Raw genomic sequence first — 23,763 nt, forward strand, 5'->3', positions numbered from 1 at the left:
CCATTTTGCATAAGCGACCTGCCCACAAATAATAGCTCAATTAAGTGAATTATCATGTGGAAATTTATAGCAGCCACATACTCTAAATGCGTGTTTCTAAATGTGGTGGGGAAAACCGGAGGACCCGCAGAAAATCCGCTCAACCACGGGGAGAACATGCAAACTTCAAATATACAGCAGGTGTCAGGGTCGGATCCCACAACCTCTTGTATACCAGGCGAGGTAGTAAACATCTCGCCACAGTGAAACAGTGGTAATGGCACAGCACTGCATTCGGTGACCTGAGTTGTATTCTTGGATCGGCAAACATCAGTGGCGAGTGATTTCTGAACTGGTCGTGGCCTCCTACCTTCACGAACTTGCACTGAAAAGTATGGTGAAGTATGGTCATACAACCCCCCCCAATGACTGAAGATGGCATGGGGAGGTATTCATTCAGCAGTGGATTGGCAAAGGGCTTAGAATTATGATTTATGAGTCATGATTAACACCACTTGTTTTTTCAGATACCTAGCTAAGATAATAGTGTTTAATAACATGACTATGTGTATGTTACTAGATCATGTTTTTACCATGCTTATCCCGTTTCATGGGTCATATGAATTATTTTTAGAAAAAGGGTTTAAAAAATAAAGTAATGAACAATTAGGGCATTTATAATCTAGTTCATGTGCTTCAATGTCAAGTGTGTTCCATTGTCAAAGGAGCATTAGGTCAAACGCTCATTTGAGTATTACCTAATGCTCATTTACATTAATGGCCCTAACCTAGCTGTATAAATACTAAAATACAATCCTCTGACAGGATCCAACCTCCCCATTATGCAACCTCTGTAGATACATTCCTGTAGACAGTTTTACATCCTATCTTACAAACACAAAAATGGCGAGGCATTACTTGAAAATCATGTTTGAGGGGAGTGAAGGTAACTATTTTGAGAACGCTTCTACCCAAGTTGTTACTGCAAAGTCAGCTGTGGAATTTCTACAATGACCCTGATCCAGCAAGAGTGTGTCTACATTCTCTGCATATCTGGTTGTCTCCAAGGTAAATCCTGAAGCTTCCCTTCCTACCGCTTTCGAGTGCTGTGTTTGTAACACAAGTTCGCTACTCTTCTACGCTAGACACAATAAAACGTTGGACGAGTGTGCGGCTATGTCTCTTCTTCATTGCACGTACGTACATACGTCGGCTCAATGAACTTCTTTCGCGCCGCACGTAGCCGACCGTGCTAATCGGAGGTGCGTGGAGCAAGGACAACAGAGGTCGTGTCCACGTGCAGGTGTCCTTCTTAAAATGCGAGCGCCGCATGCAACGCCGTGGCACATTTATCGACCGCGTGCTTAACGAACCTTTCGCGCATTTCACTGATAATATGGCGGAGTCGCAACGGCTGCAGGAGTGAACACAATCGGAAGCGATTTGTGAGGGATAAAGATGGCAATTTTGGGAGTGCGTGTGCGGCGGGCCACGAAATAATAGCACTGGATTGCCCGCCGGCTGGATGGAACGTGACCTCTGCAGCTCACGTCGTTCGCAGCATTATTGGTATGTCGTCTCCAAACCGGACAGGCGAGGGTGAGCCTGCTGGGCATTGAATGCTCGAATTATGCCACAAACCAGGAGAGATTATCGTAAGGTCACAGGCTGTTTTTCTTTTTTTTGACTTGTAAATTGTCAAGGCTCCTTTGCGTTAACAAATAATGCATCACTGCATTGCCATTCCGTGAGTATTTCACAAAATGTGCGGTGGCTGTCTGTGCTCAGGCTAACTTTATGCATGCCGCTCATCCGCATCGATTTCTGTAATTGACCTGCTACTCCTACCAGGAATGTATACATCTGTGTGCAATATAATTTTTGTATTCATATTTTCTTAATATTTCCAAATCCATGGTTCATTATTCCCTTGTTCATGGTAATGTATGGGCCGTTGATTGAGGAAAGTGCTAACTTTATAATGTTGGTTTTGGTCCGGTTACTGCATTTTCCAAGTGCTTACAGGTACCAATTACATTAACTAATATATGGTGTAAAACACACACACCAGACAATGCACACACTCAAGGAGAACGATGATGATAAGTTATGATCTGCGGTTATTCATTTTTATTCTGTGTTACTGAGATATGAAATAGGTTTTTGGCACAAAAATTCCAAGTTTTTAGTAAAGGGTAATATGTGATATGATTGTATCTCATCGTAAAACTCACTCTGAAGCATAAGAAAACTGAAACTATTAAACATGTTTATTTTTATGTAATTTCATGGCAGCTAAAAGTCAATTTTCCATTAAATCATGCTTGCATCATTAATTGATTGGTGCTAATGATATAGTATGCTACTTAAAAACCAGCTAAGAAAAAAAAGTTACGTAAAACAAGGATTTTTACGAGTGTTTGCAGATATCTACAAACGATGTGACACTCACGTCTTCCTTGAATGGGCTGTGGAGTTTAATGACGGCTGACGGTAGCATAGCTGGGACAAGTGTCCTAAAAAAATAGGGTATTATAAAGGAGCAGCCACACCAGTGATCATTGTACAAGCATTCAATTGACCACAATTAATGTATTTTTTTCGTTTGATCTCCAAATCAAAGTGGCGTGTATTGAAAACTTGTCGATTTACCGCAACTTGGAGAGAGGATAATTGAGTAAGGAAGCCACGGACCCATTATTGTAATGTTCTCAAAATGGCATGTGAATTAGCAGGTTTTCAGTAGGCTTGATGCGGGCTGTAAATAATAGGCTGGGTAGTTAAGCCATCCATTGCCTTTCCCAAGAGATGCGGGCTGGCAGATGGGCTGCCTCGAACGTAACCTGTTGGTTGCTGGCTTGTCCCCGTTGCGTGTTGGCCTGGGTATCTGAGTGGCATGCAGTGCAATTCCACACGCAAGGCACGCATGTGTGTGTGTGGGTCACCCGGCAGTATACCTTTGATGGTGGCTCACATAAATTGGACTGGGAAGTAAATTAGCATTGCCATATGTCACCGTGACTAAAGCCTGAATGTGTGTTTTGTGATTTCAGTATTTTGGGGTGCCGTGCCGACATGTGACACAAACTTCGATTACAAATGCAAGATTCAGATGTTTCTTTTTTTTTTGAATAAGCAATGCCGTATTTTAATAGCCTGCAATAGGGTACAGTTATTTCTCAATCCACTGCTAGATGAAGGCCCCCTGCCCCACCTCCGCACACACGACGTTGGGTCATTCGGGATGTTTTCTGTATACCGTACTTTACGCTGGTCAGTGCAGGATGGTGATGGGGGCGGTAAAAACGTGGGCACCCAGGACCGGTTTGAATGTCCACTGGCCACTGATGTTGACCGTGGCCACGAATTCCACTCCGGGTCACTGGGTTCGCAGAAACAGTGCACGTACAAATGTACCACAGCCCCATCCCATTTTACATTTCATTCTGGAGGAGTCGTTTATTTTGTTACTCTGCGCGATGACAATACCACGAGGCCGCATGTTCAAATCTAAAGTAGGGACTAACTCAGCCCATTGTTCCTCAGGGGTTGATACAATGAGGCACCATCTTTTTTTGCAAGTTAAGTAGTGGTTGTCATTTAAATAGATTGGACCCCTCCCCCCCCCCCCCCCCTGATGGGCACGTGGACGTTAAAGGGAGGCTGAGATGCACCAGTTGAGATGAGCACCATTCGTTTTTTCAAGGAAAATCTGATAATTTTGTTTCATTTCAAACATTCGTATGATGAAAGTGAGTGTCAATTAAATATTTAAATTTATGAATAAAACACCAGGACGTCAAAAGGTGCCTTATTAACGTAAAATATTTGCCTTTTGTTTTCAAAGACACATTTGCAAAGTATTGCACACACTAAACATCACGATACATTTTCCAAAATCCCCAAAATGCACAAGATGTTCCTGTTACTTGGTATGGATGCTGCACACAGGCAACTTTAATGAACGGGGATGGCTGGATTTTTCTTTTCACGTGTGATCCTAAAAAAAAAGACCAATTGTTATTCAGTTATCAATCACCATGAAGAGAACATGCCCTGCAGTGTATTTCACTTAATTACTATGAGACAATTAAGGCCGTGATGGCGTTAATGATGTCTGTAACTGCGGCAAGGGTTATTTAACAGGATTAATTATGATTGTGCGGCTAAAAATGAACTAGAAATTGAATAATTCTCATAACATGACCTGAAGATTTTTAATTTGCAGTCTCTCAGAGAGAGCCACACATAGCTTACATGCAACATATATCAAACGCTTAAGTTGAAGGACGCAATGCATAACTTAAGTGCATTTAACATTCAGTGTCATTATAGCATAACACGTAGCAACACTGAATATTATAGTAGACACGCTTGCAATGTCTGCCAACTGTTTTCCCTTGCATGTGCGGTAGCTTCATGCCCCTCTTTCTCTTGCTGCATTGCATGTGTCTGCAGCGCTCCAGTGGTTCCCATGCTGACCTATGAACCCCGGCGACCCGAGTTCAATTCCTCGCCAGGCTAATGCCAGTTTCCTGGCGAGTCAGACGCCGCCACCGCACTCCTTCGCCGATCCCCATTGGCCAGCGTCGGAGACAAAAGACGCGGTCAAAACAACTCGCCGTGACTGACACGGGATTAGGCGACCTTCGCCAAGCGGCGGATAGATCATGGCTGTTGACGATGATAACTCTCAGCAACGGTCTGGACATTCGATCGCCTTGTGGTCTTCCTGGCCAGCCGCTACTCCTTCCAAATGTGATGACTCACATTTGGAAGGAGTCAACTCGGCCTACCATTACTCCACGGTTGATTTAAAAAAACAAAACGGTTACGACTTTTTTGACAAGTTAATAACAGTTGTTCTATGAGAAAATGATCCCAGTCGTGGGAGTGTGGAATGTCCAGCAATGTTTCAGGACAACCAATTGATATTATTGTCACCACACTGCTTGCTGGAACAGGAGAACGCTGACTTTGGCTGCACATTTTATCCCAGTTGTTTTGGCAAAGTCAGGATTTTAAAGGGTGTCATTTTAGAAAGGCAGTGGGAGATAATAATTCAGCTCCTTCTAGTGCAGCCTTTAATTGGTCTCTCTTACTCAACACGAGAAGGGGATGTGTGCTCCCTTGTAAATGGTTCACCACCGTACAATCTATTATAAAGATGCACAGTTCTCATTTTAGTTGACTGAGAGGTTTTGTTGAATTAAGTGAACAAATGACTGTGCAAAGTACGACGTTTATTTATTGGAGTAATTTGTGAATGGGCTGAGGCGATTAGCTTGCTACACTTGAGAATGTGGTTTAATTCATGTAACCACCCAGTTTTTAACCCAGCATCTCAGTCTTCTGCTTCATTCATATGGCATGAAAAAAAAAGCAACGGGGCTACAATTATTTACTGTTGTGAGCCATTCCCCGGCGTCTGGGTGGGGTAGCTGTGTGGTGTCGTCCACTTGTTCCACCAGAGTGTGCGCCTTGTATTGGGGCAGTCATCGCCACATTTGCAGGCTGTGGCGAGTCCCTGCTCTACAATTTATGGAGGCAATATCCACACCTTCCCCCTGTTGTTTTAGACACGGTTGAGTATCTCAGTGTTGCTGTGACAATGACCTTATTCCAAAGTGTATCAAGCATAATATATTTTTTGTCCATCTTCCACGCATTTTCTCCATTTTACAGAAATATATATATTGTATGGAATACATCATGACAGTAATAATAGTATTGATTAAATATTCCTTAGTCAATCCACTGTTGGAAGAAGGCCTCTCCTACACTACCCATATTTCACAACACTGGTCAGTGAAATTAAGTGAAGGAGTAAATGGGTGGGGAGGGGTTGATGCCACATATTTCCGAAATCCAAAATTTTCTGGCCAGGGTAGAGGGCATCACACGAATATCATGATGCTCACCTGCAAGCTTCACGGAAAATTGTTTCTCGACCCAATTGTGCAGAAGTCTGAGAGTAATTCCGTCATATGCGTGGGATTTCTCTGGGTGATCTGCAGTCATCCCACATGCAAAACAATCATTAAACAGGGATTGAATGAGCATATTTTTTCAGGGCCCTCCTGATTTTTTTTTAACAAGCACTGGGAAAAAAAGTTAAATCGAGTAAAACTCCTCAAAGTGTCTCCTGAATCAAGCGAGCTGTGGGATGGCGCTCATGACTATTGGTGGCCCTGAGCCAGTGCTGAAATTTTCCCACTCAGATGATGGGGGGGGGGGGGACAGGGGCGATCTCTCCATAGGACGGTCACTGTTGAATGCAAAGCACCTCTCACATTATTGACACTAGAGGGACGAAGGACCGGGGTGACCCCTTGACGGCGTTTTGAACTTGTCTTAGATAACCCGTGATTTTGTTCTGATGGATTGTGAGTAGGTGAGAGGCTCTTGTCGACAAAGTGTAGCCGCCGCCATGCCGGGATTAGCAAGAGCCATTGCCACTGTGTGCGGGTTTTTCGTGGTTGCACCGTGTAACTCTCCGACACATTTCCAAATTGTACCGAACACTTCGGCAAAATCTTCTTTGGTTCTTTCGGTAAAGTCACGTAGAATGAGAATAAAATAATAAATTGATAAAATAAAATAACAATAAAATTATCACGACGTTTCGGCCACAACACAAGCGGCCTTCATCAGGTGAAGGGACGAGACTGTCTGGAGGACAGCGCTGGAGCGAAAAAGCCACGCTCAGATCGCGACCTTTAAGCCGTGTGAGAAGAAACAAAGCGCCTTGACAAAGGAATTAGCATAGAATTTAGCATTGAAATAGCTGAGTGATTTGCTTGTGACTGGTCACAGAAATGGCTATGTTAAAGTCAAAGCATACACATCCGCAGAGGCACCCCTTGACAAAGGAATTCGGCAAAAACCCGACAACGCTCGGGAGAGCCAAAGGGTTTCCGGCGCCACTATGTCCTGCTCGTTGACAAACCGAATTCTCCTCCTTGCAGGCCTCAACAAGCGGGCGTTCAGCCCCTTCCACTTCACGTCGGAGCCGCGGGACATGGTGGCGGCACGGGGCTCGTCGATCGTGCTCAACTGCTCGGTGCGCACCTCGGAGGGCACCCCCCGCATCGAGTGGAAGAAGGACGGCACCTTCATCAACCTGGCGACGGACGAGCGGCGCTCGCTGCTGCCGGGCGGCTCGCTGCAGCTGCAGAACGTGCTGCACGGGAAGCACCACAAGCCGGACGAGGGCACCTACCAGTGCGTCGCTACCGTCGACTCCCTGGGCACCATCGTGAGCCGCACCGCGCGGCTCGTCGTAGCCGGTGAGGGAGAGCAAAAGAGAGAGAGAGAGCGAGAGCGAGCGAGCGAGCGAGCTTCATCCCCATTGCGTTGTCATTCATTTGGCAGGTACGTTGGGGCGGGCAGCGGTCGTGCAGCGGGTTCGCGCGCTGCGCTGATGAGCCCAGAGAACTCTGTTGCATGTACGGCCATGGCTCACGTGAGTGGCGAGTTATATCTGAACCAGTCCCTGGGCCGTCCATTGCTTTCAGGAAAACCGAATTGGCTAGCATGGTGAATGTAAGTATGCAAGTTGAACTTCTGTCGCGCCGTACGTAGCCAACCGTGCAAATCGGAGGTGCGGAGGAAGGACGACCAACTAACGCGGGGGCAGGACAACAAACGAGTATGGTCATGCAACCCCAGAGAGTGAAACGGCATAGAAAGTCCTTCATTCAGCAGTAGTTTGATAAAAAAAAAAACTGTAAACGTATTTTTTTTTATCTGGAGGTGGGGTGGAGGGGGGGGCAATAGTCACAGGGGTCCATTTTGAGTAACCAAAGGGACTAATAAAGATAGTTAATTCAGGGGGGCTTAGGCCCATGTATGGCATTCCCCTCTTGTCCAGAAGTTGGAGTGGAAGCTTGTCCCCTCTAAGTTCACGTGCCCACACCATTGTAATTTACAAAAGAGCATAATCAGAAGCTCGCCAACAAGGTATGATTATTATTATTATGATTGTTCTTGTTCACCCAGGAGAGTCTCCACTGAGCGCCATCGTTCTCTCTCAGGAGGTTTCCTGCCATGTTTCGCACTCGATGGCAGCGAGCTTTTTTTTTCTGCCACGCTCCTGCAATTGTCTGTTCCACTTCTTAAGTCGTGTATTAAAGCTCACCTGTTTGTGCAACAGGCTTTCTCCATTACTTATGATTGTACGTAAAGCGCTTTGAGGCCTTGTCGGTAATTGCGCTATAAAAAAAAAACCGAGATTATTATTGTTATTTCTATACATATTCCAGTTGGGTAATTTGAGGGTAAGTTTTTCAACTTTGGCAAATTTTCACCGTAAACTTGTTGTTGCACTTGAACTCGGATCGTCGTATTGCTTTGCAATGTGCACACCGCTCTTCTAAACTGCGTGAGGATTTATTTTTGTTCAAAGTGTAGCCTGAAAATTGGTGGTAGCAGGATTAGCATTCATGCTGATATACCTGTATAGATATATTGCAGATGATGTTTGCTATAAGCCAATTTTTCTAATAAATCCAATTATAACTGAAAATAAGTAGAATTACATGGTCATTCACAGATACATACCAACATTCACACGAGCTAATCTTCTGATTTCTCATTACGTCCGTTGATTAGCTCCCAATTATCCTGACTTAGTAGCAGAAGTTTTAAAGGGCAGACTAACCAACGGTATGTTGGCGCTAATTTAATTAGTATTCCATAAAGTCTCTGTCACACTCTTGACAGCAATGTTTGTGACCGTACTAACTATATATTCAACCCCAACAATATTAATATCTTTACTTTGTTTGGACAATGAGTGTTGGTTGGGTCGACGATAATAGTGAGTCAGTTTTGCCATATATTTTTAGAAATGAACTCTTAATACGAGCAACAGCTACTCAGCATAAAAATTCTGCGTCAACGCTCACTGGAGCGCTTCCTCATGGACGTTTTCCCTTCTACATACCAACGTTACAGCAGCGGTTTTTGTGACACAATAAAAATGTGTATAATATAGGGATGCTTTTTTTAAAACGTTTTTTTTATTTGATGGATATCAAGTTTAAACCGCAGGAAATTGTGGCAATTCTGCACCCAGTGGTAGAGCAGCTTGCAAAACAAAATAAAGGCAAATGCTCCTCAAGCCAAGATTATCCTGTTTCCTGTCCATCGTAATTGCAATCTACCCACAAAAGGGTAAGCGGACGTTTATTTTTTACTTTTGTATTCATATCAATGCATGGCATCTGCATTGAACATTATAGGTGGCTCCAACTTTGATATGGGTTTTCTCACAGCCATTCTGTGTGCAGACAAATTAAAACATTTGTAGAGCCAGACAGTTATTGTCACAGCAATAATAGTGATATCTTGTAACCAATCTAGCGTGTTATCTTTTGGCTCCTGTCTCTTCAGGATAGATGTGTTTTGTTTTCACACTTGAATTCAACAAAGCACTGCTTTTTAGCAGGTATATATTGAGTTTCAACACGTCTTCCGAATTCAAACTGTGCATTTTTTTCATTTAAAAAAATCGCAAGATAATAAAGTGTATGTGTTCGCACATGGCTTAAATGTTTAAAAAGATTAGTTGTGTTATATGTATGGTTTGAACTTCTTTTGTAAACGTTATGTAATGGAAGCAATTTTTATTGCTTACATGCTATTTAAAGCTGCATGTTTTTCTAAGGGGTGCCATTAAAAAAAAACTGTATCTATGAATGCATTTGTCTATGTTTGTGTTGCATTTTTTTTTACCAGCACAGAAATTCTCGTGAAGCCACCTTTATTTACTTTGCTCAGGATTGCCGGTCCACTCTGGCTTGGCACTTTCTACAAAGTTTTTCGGCATTTAAAAGCAAGAAAATAAAAATGATTTAAGTGCACCATAGAAAAAGAATACAGGGAGAGAGAGAGAGAAGAGAGAGAGAGTTTTAAGACAATCTAACGACAACAAGCTGCTCGAACACCGAATTCACGTTTATTTGACCGGCATAGTAAAATAAAAATTCTGTGTTTTGTTCCACTTTCAGTTTTGTTTGCTTAGCCTTCATTTTGCTTATTTCAACTTGGGAGCCAAAAAAAAAAATCTCCAAAGCGAACGGAGAAGGCAAAACACTTTTTTTTCATTCTTCTGAGAGCATTGAAAGGAAAGGCACGAGTTCACTGGGACACGCGATGTTAGCACGCTTAAGGAGCACAACGAGACGAGAGGGCATTCATTAAAGGCTTGGTGAGCAGCCAGTGAATCGAATACGACCTGGATGCGTGCAAGTGTTGCTTTGGTTCAAAGGTCAAAAGTGAATGACCTAGAATGGGATGTTTGCTTTGTAATTTGTTGTATAAATGAACGATTATGTAGGCAGGGCATTGGCCCCTGATGTCTGGGTCCTTGGGTAAACTTTTCTTCTTGTGGAATTCAGTCCAGGAGTGTAATAAATGAAAGAAGGTTGTCTGCGGTTGATTAATTTGAGTAAGTGGAGAAAAAAACGAGCATTTTTATGAAGTCCAACACGGTGGATCTGTGACAAAGTGCTCAACTTACAATGTAAAGTCTGCAACTCGGCCCATTAAAAATATTTTTCCTCTGGTTTAATAAAATAAGCACAACTGTGATTCATGAAAAGGAACCATTCGTCATTGTATGGAAGGTCTAAACTCATCACGATCTGCCCTTCTTGGGCGCCACAGTGAAGAGATGTTTACTACCTCGCTTGGTATGCAGGAGGTCGTGGGTTCGATCCCAACCCTAACGCTTGCTGTATATTTTGAGTTTGCATGTCTTTCTCTCCCCGTGGTCGCGTGGATTTTTCTCCGGGTCCTCCGGTTTTTCCCTCCACATTTAGAAACACGCTTTTAGAGTATTTGGCTGCTGTACATTCCCACGTGATAAGTCACTTCGTTGAGCTATCATTTGTCGCCAGGTCGATTCTGAAAAAAAGAGCCTTTCCTATTCTTAGCTCTTTCGGTAAAGTCACGTTGAAGGGAAACAATAAAATAATACAATATATAAAACAATAAAAATTCTCACGACGTTTCGACCATAACACAAACGGTCATCATCAGGTGATGATCATCAAATATATTTTATTATTTTATTGTTTATATATTTTATTATTTTATTGTTTCCCTTCAACGTGACTTTACCGAAAGCGCTAAGAATATGAATTACTGCAGTCACGAAATCTTTAAATCAAAATTTAGAGCCTTTCCTCTTACAATAAAAACAAGTTTAGTTTTAAGTATCGTTGTGTTCTCTGCTTCAGCAACCAAGGCCTTCTGCCAACACCCCCATTTGGCCATTGTTCAGTGGGAAGCTACTCTTCTTCTCTGCTGCCCCCAGCTATCCATGCTACAAACTCCCTGCCTCTATTCAAGAATCGACTCAAGTCCTCCCCCTTGCCATCTGTCTATAACGCTATCTGCTTTTAAACAAACAAAAAAACGTACATATGCACTTTATGTTGTGCTGTGTGCAAGGCGTGGCCTTTGAACTGGGCTAGCAAATGTAATAATTTTCATATTTAAAAAAAAGGAAAACCAGATGTCTTTTATACTCTCTTGTTGGGCTTTCGTTCTTTAAAAATTCTCGCCCGAATGAAAGGAGTGGGTGGCCTTGTCCACATGCAGTAAGGTTGCTGTGGCACGTGTGGGGAACACTCGTTCGTGCATCTGGAATGACCGAGTGTCCCTGCTGCAGATTTACACCGGTCTGGTCTACATCAGCGTCTTTATGACTAACTGGATATTTCTCTGTCAGAGTTTGCATGCATGCCTCATTTTATTTTTATTTTCCACTTTTTTTGTGATAATGTTACGTTTTTAGCTGCTTTTCGCTGGCGATTGTGTCTTTGTACCTGCCTCTCTTGTTTTACTTTTGCATGATTTGACAATCTGTGGTTCATGCCTGGGGTCAATAGCAATTGTCAATGTATACTTACCCATTATTTAAACCACGGTCTAATTGTAATCATTAAAATCATCTAACAATGCTGCTCTAAATTTTGATTTAAAGCTTTCGTGACTGCAGGGATTCATATTCTTGGTTCTTTCGGTAAAGTCACGTAGAAGGGAAACAATAAAATATTATTGTTTTATATATTTTTATTATTTTTATTGTTTCCCTTCTACGTGACTTTACCGAAAGAACCAAGAATATAATGCTGCTCTAATTGTAATTACAATTGACCCCAAGTCCGCTGTGGGTAATGTATACACAGAATACTTTTGTGCGCAAATGAACCACAAAACCTTGCTCATCTCGTCACGGAGCCACCCTCGCAGCGGCTTTGGGCTGGCAATCCAACAAAGACGTTCACCGCGTCGCGTGCTTTCAGATGCGCTTCTGCGAGCCGTCTGGAATGGCCTCTTCCTTCCGATATTAGGAAGACACTTGAGCTGTGCGCTTTTAAATCATCATCTGGATTGAAAGCTCATTTCTTTAGAACTTATTTTTTGTGTTAATTTGTCCGCCACCTCCCGCCACACCTCCGATTAGCATGAGTTGGCTACGAAATAAGTTTCAACACACATACATACATTGTGGTTGTCGTGCTTTGTATTGAGTTCTATTCCTTGTCATTCCGGTGGCCTAGGGCCACCACTCACAAGTAAGGCTGCCCTGGTCTCTTGAGTATCTCGTGCGACAAAATGAACTGTTCTCGAGAAGCTGAACTGAACCATTTTTTTCTTGCAGAACTTTCCGCTGTCTCTGATGAGGCCTGTGCTGCGTTGTAACATTGGGATCCAGATCACCCATGCAGTTATCTCAATGTTTTTTTTTTCTTTCTCTTAAGCTGGTTAAATGTATAAGTAACAAACACTACTAAAATACTCTTTTTTTTCAAGATATGTCGGATAATTGGGGAAACGAAATTTCAGGGTAAGTGGTGGGCAGAGTTTTGCAAAAATAATGATACGTACTGTATAAGACTAATAAGTCCAATACTGTATTGTAATATCATACACAAACAGTGGAGATGCAAAATTTGGTTATGATGGGGCCCAATCATCTGAGGTCTGGTCAGACGCAAATATGATTTTTAACAATTGGATCTTATCCACATTGTTTTGGGATCGAATCATCTGGCATTAAAATCCAATCCTGATGTGCTGTCCGGAAACAGATTCAAATGGCCGTGTAATATCCCTATTCAGCAATACTCTATCCCCCTCATAATCAAAACAAATGTTAGAGACTAAAGAAGAATGGGACATTTCTTCAACCGGCAAACAGCACACTATTCGTTTCTTTCTTTTTTACTTTCTGTGCAAAGCTATGGTCAGAGCTTGCGGCTCACGATATGAGCGTTGTGTTATCACCCCACTCAGGCAACGACTCTATCCTTCAGCTCGATGAACTGAGTACCACATTGTGAGATGTAACTCCTATGAACACTCCCACAGCAATGTGTTTTTTTTTACTAATGGCTAAGGGCCATGAATACAGGAGCTATGAACAGTGCACTTCATAAAGTAGGAATGTTGACTTAACTTTAAAGGTTAGGAACATTACATTGGTTCCAAATTGGATTCGATTTCAAATTGAATGGATTGTATGCCCCCTCCTAATAAGCAGAACATTTCGGGGCTAATCTAACACCTTATAGTTAAAGGAAACCTTACGTTGTAGAATAGCACACTCACCTGGTCTCACAAAACATGCATTTTAATTGGGTACTTGTCAGTATGCACGTGTGCATATTAGTTGAGTCCGTCTAACACAGTATGCATTAATGAATGGGTGACTCATGTGAGCATGCAAATGCTACTAGTCATGTTACAGGAAGCAGCAGTTGTGCCTGCGCTAAGAATAGCGCACAGCTCAGGAGCAATAAGCCAAAGGAATTCACCATTCCTTATTTTCTTTCTCACTGATAAAAAATAAAAAAAACTTAATTTCGATTTTTATATCTTCGTTCAGCTTGAAGGTGAAGTGCCAAGCAATGGCAAGTGCAGGATGAACATTCGATACTGTTATGACCGAGTGAAGTAGTTGAATAATAACAGATTAGAAAAAAAGAACCCGAGGACAAATTAATTAAAGAAGAGCAATGACAAAAAAAATATGCCTTGATTAAATTTGCAGCGTGCAGCTTTGATCATTTGTGTGCTTTTCGAATTGGGATACTTCTACAAAACACAACGATCCCCGTAGCCTGAACAGACTTGTAAAAAGTGCTGTTCGTGAGCACCTATAAAGGCTGGCACAGCACACGAGGGGGTGGGTGACCAGCACCACGCCTGGCCACCTTTGTCTCCCTCGTGGCGATGTTTACACTTCACAGCAGGTACTCATTTGAGGCCGAGGCGATCTATGGGAGGCCAAGGACCGGTTCAGATAATTGCCACCGGTGTTGGCCGTGAGCGGGAATCGAACTCGGATGCCCCGTGTTCGGAACGGCGCATTAAGCGCTCTCCAAACAGACGCGCGCGGTTTTTTTTTTACGAAGTCGCTTCCCTAATGCTAAAAATGAATCGTCTCCAAGGTGAAATGAGGACCAGGGGCAGTGCTCATATCCACTGGCGATGCCGGGCCTGCAGTGTCAATTTCACTGCATGGTGTCAGAGGCCAAGGCTGGCAGCATTTTCGTGTTAATTAAATGCATAAAACGCTTTGTGAAAGTGTGTGCGGTTCAGACTGTCGGCCTCCTCTGTCGGTGAGATGATTAGTGAAATGGCGAGAACGTGTTTTCCGCATTCAGGGGTTACCGTAGGCCAGAGAAGACACCACTTAGTGTAATAATTCACACAGAAAGTTACCAGCAAGTTATTCTCTGCTAAGGGAGTTAAAGGAAATCCCCAAGGTTACACTGTCGTCAATGAGTCAGAAATATACAATTAAAATATTAGACTTCAGAGATCATTTTTTACGTTTGATTGAGATTTTATGCAGTTTTATTCAAAGTTTTAACATTTGTTTTTTCAAATGTAATCATCACGTAATATCTTTTAGTCACTTTTTTTGAAAGAGCAATATTGTTGCATGTCAATATCTACGTAGTAAAACTTTTCTTCATGATACCATATTACTAAGTGGCCTTCAAGTTAGGGGGCATGTGATTATTCGAAGGTTGTCAGTTCAAATGCTAGCTTGAGGGTTGACAAACCATCATCTCCTGCAGGTTGATAAAATTAGTACCACTTAGTGATAGATAAATTGTTGTTCCCGTCTGGTGGCGTTTTCCCCCTGTCATGATAATAATTTTCACCTGCTAGATTAGGACCACCAATGAAGATTAGTAACCCTCCTTAGTATTCATTTGAGCCTGTAAGGCTTGAGTTGTTGTTGATTGAAGTGAACCCAAATGCACAAATTTTGTGATACAGCCTCAACGCTAACGATGAATATGCGGCCATTTTACTTGGTAAATATGTATCTTCTTTGGTTCTTTCGGTAAAGTCACGTAGAATGAGAATAAAATAATAAAATAAAACAATAAAACAATAAAATTCTCACAACGTTTCGGCCACAACACAAGAAAGCTTTAAATCAAAAATTAAATATGCATCCTTTAACTTAATTTTAAATGGTATGTTTCATTGTAACAGTGGAGCTTCTCCTTGTATGAATATATGCTAAGTTTGTGGATGTATTTTAGAAAAATGGGCATCTGGACAAACTTAATTTTTTTACAAAAAACGGTTTATTTATTTAGTACACGTAATTGCACAGATATGTGAATGGTAACAAAATGGCATGCCGGTGGCGTTCATGAATGAAAACAATTGAGTTGGTCTTCAAAACCACCTTTCATTTGTATTCACAAGGTTTGCATTCGGCTGTGACAGTGCAAAACCCTGATAGGGTATAGAGTATTTACCAAACAAAGGTGTCTTGGTTGAAGGTGGGTGTGAGCGTCATAATTCCTTTGCGTGATTGATGAGAGGCTGGCCCAAAGAGCTCTGAGCTTGTGCGAAAAGCAAATGGAAGAGCCGTTTGTTCAGCTGTGGTGATGACTCTCGGTGACCTTTTGGTCCGGGAAATTTAATCCATTTAAATATGTTTGCCTGCAGGCCACTGACCACTAAAACAGTTCCCGTAGTTTTCCAAAGCGTTCCTGCTTAATGACAACATTAAACTTTGGCCAGAATGTTTTAGGTTTCAGTGTGGGGGTTGTCACGTGTGCCATTAAACATAAAGCATTTTCATTTAATAGCTTGTTAGCCATTCGTAAGGTATGTAAAAAAAACGGATTTGTTGGATATTATCCATAACATATGAGCTCATGAACCAATGTAGGTTAAGTTGTGCTCATTAGGGGCGGCACGTAGATTGTTAATACTGAGTAAGATATTACCTTTCTGCTTTTTTTTGAAGGCATAGACTGCACACATGTTCCACTTATTTCCTACAGAAGATGGAGGAGCAGCATTTTGTTTTCGTGATTCCGTGTGTGCGCACTTGTGTTTGTGCATGTTGAAGTTAGTGACGATTATCTAAACCGGTCCTAGGCCTCCCCCATGTCTACTCAGCCTTAAATGAGGACTGGACGCGGTGCGTAAACATCTCCACCAGGGAGATGAAGGCGGCCGGGCGTGGTGCTGGCCACCCACCCTGTTGCAGGCCGTGCCGGCCTTCATAGGTGTTGGTTAGCAGCACCTGCCTCTTTGTACCATCTTGTTATCTGAACTGCTCAACACATGGTAGACTCATCCCTGTGTTAGTCGAGTCGTCAGAATCTGTATTTTTGCCGGAGATATCCGATGAGCAATGATGATCCTTTTTGCACAGAGTAGTGATGTGGCATGTCTGTTTTGTTCACCGGAAAGCGACAGCATTGAGATTTTTTTTTTATAGCAACGCAGGGCTCATGACCATTCGTTTATTCCCTAGCGATGCACATTCGCGTTATTAGACACACCATGTGGTTTTCCCATTTTATTGACTGCGTTCCTGACAATAACAAAAAAAAATCGATGCTTAATCCAATTCGTAAAGAGCAGGACTTGGGAGACGAAGGTGGCCAAATGTGGAGTTGGCCCCCTTGATAATCTCATTCCCTTATTTAATTCCAAGCGAAGTCCGGTCACCTCCCCCGCCTTTGGCTCGTTGAGTCTTCCTATGCAGGGGAGATGTCGTATTGGTGGATTGTATGATGATGGGGTGCATAAGATAGCTAACAGTTGGCTAGAAAAGTACGTAATAGCAGAGTATTGCAAGTAGGTTGCTGACCTAACATGTGTGAACTTGTATAGTTTTTTCATAGACTCAAGTAATTGGCCAAAATATCTCGAGATTAATCTATCCTGACAGATTGCTGTGATTGAGTGATACTTTCCTTGGTAATTATAAGGTATACTTTTCCAAAGTTGAATTGAATCGCACGGTGTGTATTTTCATCGCCAAAGTAAGGAGACCAATTATGAAATGTGGTTGTGATTGTGTGCATTCTTGCTGTGACGTCCGCACAAACAAAGGCGCGAGTCAGTGGGTGTCGATAGCATGTGACTTGGTGATCTCATGCTGACGAGTCTAGGCGGTGTCACGATGGGGACTTTTATGGTCGGTAACAACATCGTTTAAAAAAAAACAAGGTTATGTAAGCTTCGGTGAACTTATACAAACTAGATTACGTTTTTAATGTATTCTAATAAGAACAACAGCTTCAATATTCAGTTTAACACGTAGGCTTTCACGACCAATGTCATCCATAATACAGAGTTTTTTGGGGGTTAGATCGCGTAAATATATAAATGTGTTTCGTTAAACCCGCCACCACCCGACACAGCCAATTAGTAAGGTGTGCTGTACTAGTAACGAATTGGCATGTTCTGTTTACGTGACAGACCTTACTAATTGGCTGTATCGGGTGGTGGCGGGGTTAAAGACACATTCATATATTTACGCGGTCTAACAAAAAAAAACCTGTATCAGCTTCAATATTGCCGGAAGAAGGCCAGGCATTTGAAGTGTCGAACTAGCTCCTTTTCTCCGTGATGCTAGGAAAAGCCTTTAACTTTGCTATGGTTGCACATCCATCCCGACCCCTGCTTTCAGAGGTGACTCGTTACACGCCTTCCTAATTAAGTAATAGAGTCTTTAACGCACAATTGAGAGGACAGGACTATGCATCTGTAAACTCTTCGGCACAAACACAGTCGTGTTTGTGCCGAAGAGGCTCTATGGCGCACATGCCCACTACTCAGCTACAAAGACAAAGATCCCCCGTATAGCCTGAACAGAATGTAGGGGCAAGTGCTATTAGCGAGCACCTATGAAGGCCGGAATGGTACACGAGGGGATGAGTTGCCAGATCTACGCCCGGCCACCTTTGTCTCCCCAGTGGCGATGTTACACAACCGCACCAGGTACTCATTTTCGGCGGAGTCGACCTAAGGGAGGCTCAGGACCTTTCAGATAATTGTCACTAGTGATGGCCGTGAGCGGGAATCGAACTCGTGAGCGGGAATCGAACTCGGGTCACCAGGTTCGTAGCGCAGCGCGCTAACCGCTACACTACCGCTACACTACTCAGCTGCACGCACACACACACACTTACCAATTACTGAACACCAGGTCATGCCTGCCGCTGCAACTGCAGCTTAATAAGAGCATTCACAAAGAGTCGCATTAAGAACACGTGCTTACCTGACCTAATAAGGCAACATTAATTAATATAATTGGGCTCCTACCCTCAGCTACTCTCAAATACATAAGGCCAGAATAGTGGCTTGTGTTTTTAACTAGAGCGGTTGAAATGCCTCCGTGCTCATTTAAAAAAAGAAATGGTACCAATGTGCATTGCTAATTGGCTCTAAGTGCCATAGAGTGCTGGAAACATAGCACATTTACATAAAAAAGAGAGCACGCGGAGTTTAATAGCAATATAAAAAGGACTTCAGCCTGGGCACCGAATGTAATTTTGCAAATGTAAAATGTTGATGTAATTTTCACAAATCTGCCTGTTGCCTGATGATGCTGGTTGTAATTACTGGCGAAACGTCGCACTCGAATTGGAGATGCTGTGGGCTTACTCTTCAACACACCGGTGTGCTGAACTAGTAACGAATTGTCACGTTTTGTTTACGTGAGAAACCTTACTAATTGGCTGTGTCGGGTGGTGGCAGGTTTAACGACACATTTATATTTACGCGATCTAACCCAAAAAAAAACATTTTATCGGTCATTTTCACAGTTTCCGAGTTGCATGTATGAAACCTATACCGTGAAATGCTATCAGGCAACGTCCAGGTATAGTTATTATTTGAAATATCAGTTCTGTGGCTTTCCTGTCAGCAAAACAAGCTCCAAAACATCGCATGGTGTAATTCTTAATTACCATAGCAATGCAATTGGTCGTGAACACAATTATACATTTGGACCAGCGACTTTACTCCACACTGTTTCAGAACTTTTAATTTATAGTCCCTACTCTGTGTGTGTAATTGTCTGTGAGCTGTGATATGTATATATATATTTTTAACGTGGGCATAAGAATTATCCCAGAATAGGACCTGTAAATATAGAAGCAGTCACAAAGATGTTAATGGGTGTTGCAATATTACTCTTTATTGTGCAGTTCAAAATATTTTACAACTTAACAATTATCAGAAAAATATGTAAATAGTAGTCCTTGATTAGTTCAGGAAATCCTTACAGAGTGTAAGAACTCTTGGTAATGGAGACCAAATTTTCCACTTTATTTAAATTAACATATGTATTGACTCTATCACTCCAACAATATATTTTCTGCAGACACATAATGCTATTTGATTCAATGTTACACTTACGTTGTTTAAAGTAGAGTTCATTTTCCCCAACCATTAGCTTTAGAATTGACCATGTGTTCTTCAGTTAGTTGGCAATGTGTTCGGGTGGTTGAATATAGTTTGTCTATCCGCTCAAGGGTTTAGGTTTGTTTGGGATTTTAATTGTATTGGCATATCAATCTTAGTAAGTGGTTGTTAAATCATCAGCTATTATTAATTTTTGTTAATGAGTTTAAATAATGCAATGATGTTAGAATAGGTTTAACACGTAGGCGTTTGCGACCAATATCATTGGTGAGCATGTCAAGCCTTTTGGAACTTTGTTTTCCAAAAAATATTGAGAGTTGTGAACACATGGTGCCCAGTTGTTGCATTGGCTGAAGCAAAATATATATTTTATTTTACAATGAAAATTAGCAAATTTGCTAACATTGAGGACAATGTGTCTCCTCTACTGAATCCTACAACCCTGAACTAGGCCACAGAAAGCCTTTTAGAGACTATCATATACTTTCATATCCATGCACTAAATCGGATGTTGCCTTTATAAAAGGCCCCACAGTAAATTCCATCAATCTATCACGTAAATAAATGGGTCATCAGTGACGAGTGATATTTTAACCGCTCCTGGCCTCAATCCACTCTCTTCACCAACCTGCACTGACCAGCATGGTGAAGTATGGCCAAACATCCCCTGTAACCAACGCAGCATGGGGAGATTTTTAGTGGATTGACAAAATACTACAAATTACAACAATTATAGCTCCTAAGATGCCAATGCAGTGCTCTAAAAATTGAATATATGGCATGTATGCATGCTGGACGTCTTTTTCACCATTACAGTAGGCATTGAGTGGACTCAAATGAAAAATGTGAAATTACTTTTGTCTGAAAATATACAGTGGCCTGGCGCGAACATCAATTGCGGCCGTCTTGAGAACCGGTGGTGGTCAACTCGACGTGTTCAGAGTCATTCTCTTCCGTAGGTGAAGAAGAAGAAAACACCCCTCACTGTAGCTGCGTAGGGTTTCCCAGTTTGCACTGTGTAGCTCTCTCTCTGATGCGTCTTCGGGTTCTACCGCGTACGGTGTGCCACGATGTCACCCTGAAGAAGCTCCCACCTAGCATGTGAGGTGAAACGTCGCACATCGAAATAAGATTCAGGAAATCCGATGAGCCTTGAAGCTCTTTTTTTCCCACAGATGTCCAGTATGGGCGGCGTACCGGACAACACGCGGTAACAACCAGAGCCGAACTATCTATTTTCTGACATTGGTACTCGTTTTATGAACCCACACATGGATGACACAATGAGTCCCGATCTCCAAATGAGATTTCAATGGTCATACCATATTGCCTAACGGCCAGATGTAGAGTTAGGTAAACGAATGAACAAATACAGACAATGAAATCATTGTTTCTCCGTTGTCAAAGCTTACCACTCAAGTCACTTCTTATTTGTGTATCACAGCAAAAAGGGAGACTGACTGCCTTTGCAATTATCAGATGGATGTCTGGCTCGTGTTTTTTTTGTGTTGTTACACGCCACACAGGTAAGATTCAGAAAATTGCCACTAATTACGGGAAATGTTGCAGTGCTTCCCCCCCTCCCTGCACTGCTTCAGGAGTGTAGCGCTGGGATCCCCAGGGCCACTCTGTTGCCATGGTGTAGCATTTGCCATGGATAACCATGGCACCACCAGCCATTTTAAATGAGAGAGAGAGAGAGAGAGGTCCCCTTTGTTCTGCAGCCTCTGTGTTGGTGCTGGAAGGCAATTCTCTCTTTTTTTGGGGGGAGGAGACAGGAGTTTCACTTTTACGGCATTAAAAGTGGGTCATTCTCTAAGTATACTGACAGCAAATCTTGTAATTAAAGTGAGGGAAACTGTCTTTCTTTTCTTTGGTGAATGTAAGTTACAGGTTTTTTGATGGGAGGGGGGGAAATTATGTTTTTAATACACTGCAAGTAATATGTTTGGAATGATGGGATTACACACCTACTAACTGCAGTGATTTCAATGGAAGTATTTTTTTTATGTTGAATGTTCCTCATGCAAGCTCTATCTCGATAAACTTTTTTTCTTTAAATCTCATTTTAAGTGTTAATTATTCAATGGGGAAAAACATATTTCAAAAGTAGGGAAATCCCATCTGCTTATCATCATCTTCAAGGAACATTTCTATTTTAAAGCTGTCAACACTGCATGCAGACTCTTCCATAATAAGACAAAGCTTCAGTGATGGTACAATAAAAAGTAATTGGAGACTTGCTGGGCTTTAATTGCCATTGTTTTGACCGTGGTGAATATCATTATATTACATTTATAGAGAGATTTTCCGCGATGCTCCCATGGCGTATGTGTGTTGAACTTCTTTCGCACCGTACGTAGCCAACCGTGATAATCGGAGGTGCGTCGGAAGGACAACAAACTAAACACAAAAAGCAGTCCTAAAGAAACATTTTTTTTCAATCTAGATGGAAAAGCGCATGTGGTCCAGTGGCTTCCTAATATCGGAAAGGAAGACCGGTTGAGACGGCCGCAGAAGCGCATCTGAAAGCGCGCGATGCGGTGACCGTCTTTGTTCGATGGCCAGCCAAAAGCTGCTGTTGCTGCTGCGAGGATGACCGGAGTTTGCTTGATGGTTTATGCTCCTTGTTTAGATCAGCAAAGGTATTGTGGTTCATTTGTGGTTTCGAGCTCCTGACTCGGCCGTTGAAACAATGGGCCAAGCTTGTCAAATGGCCTTACTCTGTTCACCCAGCAATACAAATGGGTTCACCGCAGTTTAGGCGATCGGAAGGTCACGTGTGATGGGTAAAGTCTGGGTGAAGTGTGGATTAGGCCAAATACCCTCTGGAGGGTCTCTCTTGAGTTTGTTCAAGCGTGGAGACCCTCCAGCATTGGTACGGGCAAGAAATTGCAGCGCTGCATTTTAACTTTTAGAGATACGTTTCATAATTGGAGGAATCTTCAGGCAGTACTGCCTGAAGTTGTACAACTATTTCAGGCGGGACTGAAGTTGTAAAGGAACGGCGTGCGTCACGGCTATCCCAGGTAGCTTGAAAGATAATTACTCGGACATCGAGCCGTGCAAACCTACATCAATACAGAGGCACATGTGTATTTTATTAAAGCAATGGAATCCTATTTATTTGCAATCAGACCGGCAATGAAGACAATGGTGCTGAATTCTGTTCATGGTTGTTCACCCTGAAAGGTCCCCAGTCTAAATTATTTTGCGGGAGGGTTTCTGCCCTGTTTTAGGGGGGAGGGGGGGCGGCGATGTTGCTACGTTAGCAGGCACATTTTTGTTTAAGGCTATATGTTGTTTGGCCAATAGCGGTTACTTTGCTCGATTTAAATTCGCTGTAAGCGATGGGAGGAAACCAGAGAGCCGGAAACCCATGCGGCACAGTAGGAGATCGCATAGAAAGTCCACGTAGAGAGTCCACATAGAAAGTCCACATAGAAAGTCCACGTAGAGAGTCCACATAGAAAGTCCACGTAGAGAGTCCACATACAAAGTCCACGTAGAAAGTCCACGTAGAGAGTCCACATAGAAAGTCCACGTAGAAAGTCCACATAGAAAGTCCACGTAGAGAGTCCACATAGAAAGTCCACGTAGAGAGTCAACATAGAAAGTCCACATAGAAAGTCCACGTAGAGAGTCCACATAGAAAGTCCACGTAGAGAGTCCACATACAAAGTCCACGTAGAAAGTCCACGTAGAGAGTCCACATAGAAAGTCCACGTAGAAAGTCCACGTAGAAAGTCCACGTAGAAAGTCCACGTAGAGAGTCCACATAGAAAGTCCACGTAGAGAGTCCACATACAAAGTCCACATAGAGAGTCCACATAGAAAGTCCACATAGAGAGTCCACATACAAAGTCCACATACAAAGTCCACGTAGAAAGTCCACGTAGAGAGTCCACATACAAAGTCCACGTAGAAAGTCCACGTAGAGAGTCCACATAGAAAGTCCACGTAGAAAGTCCACATAGAAAGTCCACGTAGAGAGTCCACATACAAAGTCCACATACAAAGTCCACGTAGAGAGTCCACATAGAAAGTCCACGTAGAAAGGCCACA

General features: G+C 42.5%; 1 protein-coding gene across 10 annotated transcripts in view; it reads left to right on the forward strand.

Annotated features, from left to right (window-relative positions):
* The window catches only part of NEO1 (neogenin 1), a 168,859-nt gene that overhangs the window by 34,877 nt on the left and 110,219 nt on the right, over positions 1-23,763 (forward strand). For all 10 annotated transcript variants that reach the window (XM_032953170.2, XM_032953166.2, XM_032953169.2 and 7 more), the window contains exon 2: positions 6,948-7,268. In XM_032953170.2, coding sequence (XP_032809061.2) covers positions 6,948-7,268 — 321 coding nt within the window. The remainder of the gene's footprint in view (positions 1-6,947; positions 7,269-23,763) is intronic.

This window comes from Petromyzon marinus, chromosome 13, assembly GCF_048934315.1.
Source record: "Petromyzon marinus isolate PM22_M1 ecotype Great Lakes invasive population chromosome 13, UKy_Petmar_22M1.pri1.0, whole genome shotgun sequence".
NCBI lineage: Eukaryota > Metazoa > Chordata > Hyperoartia > Petromyzontiformes > Petromyzontidae > Petromyzon > Petromyzon marinus.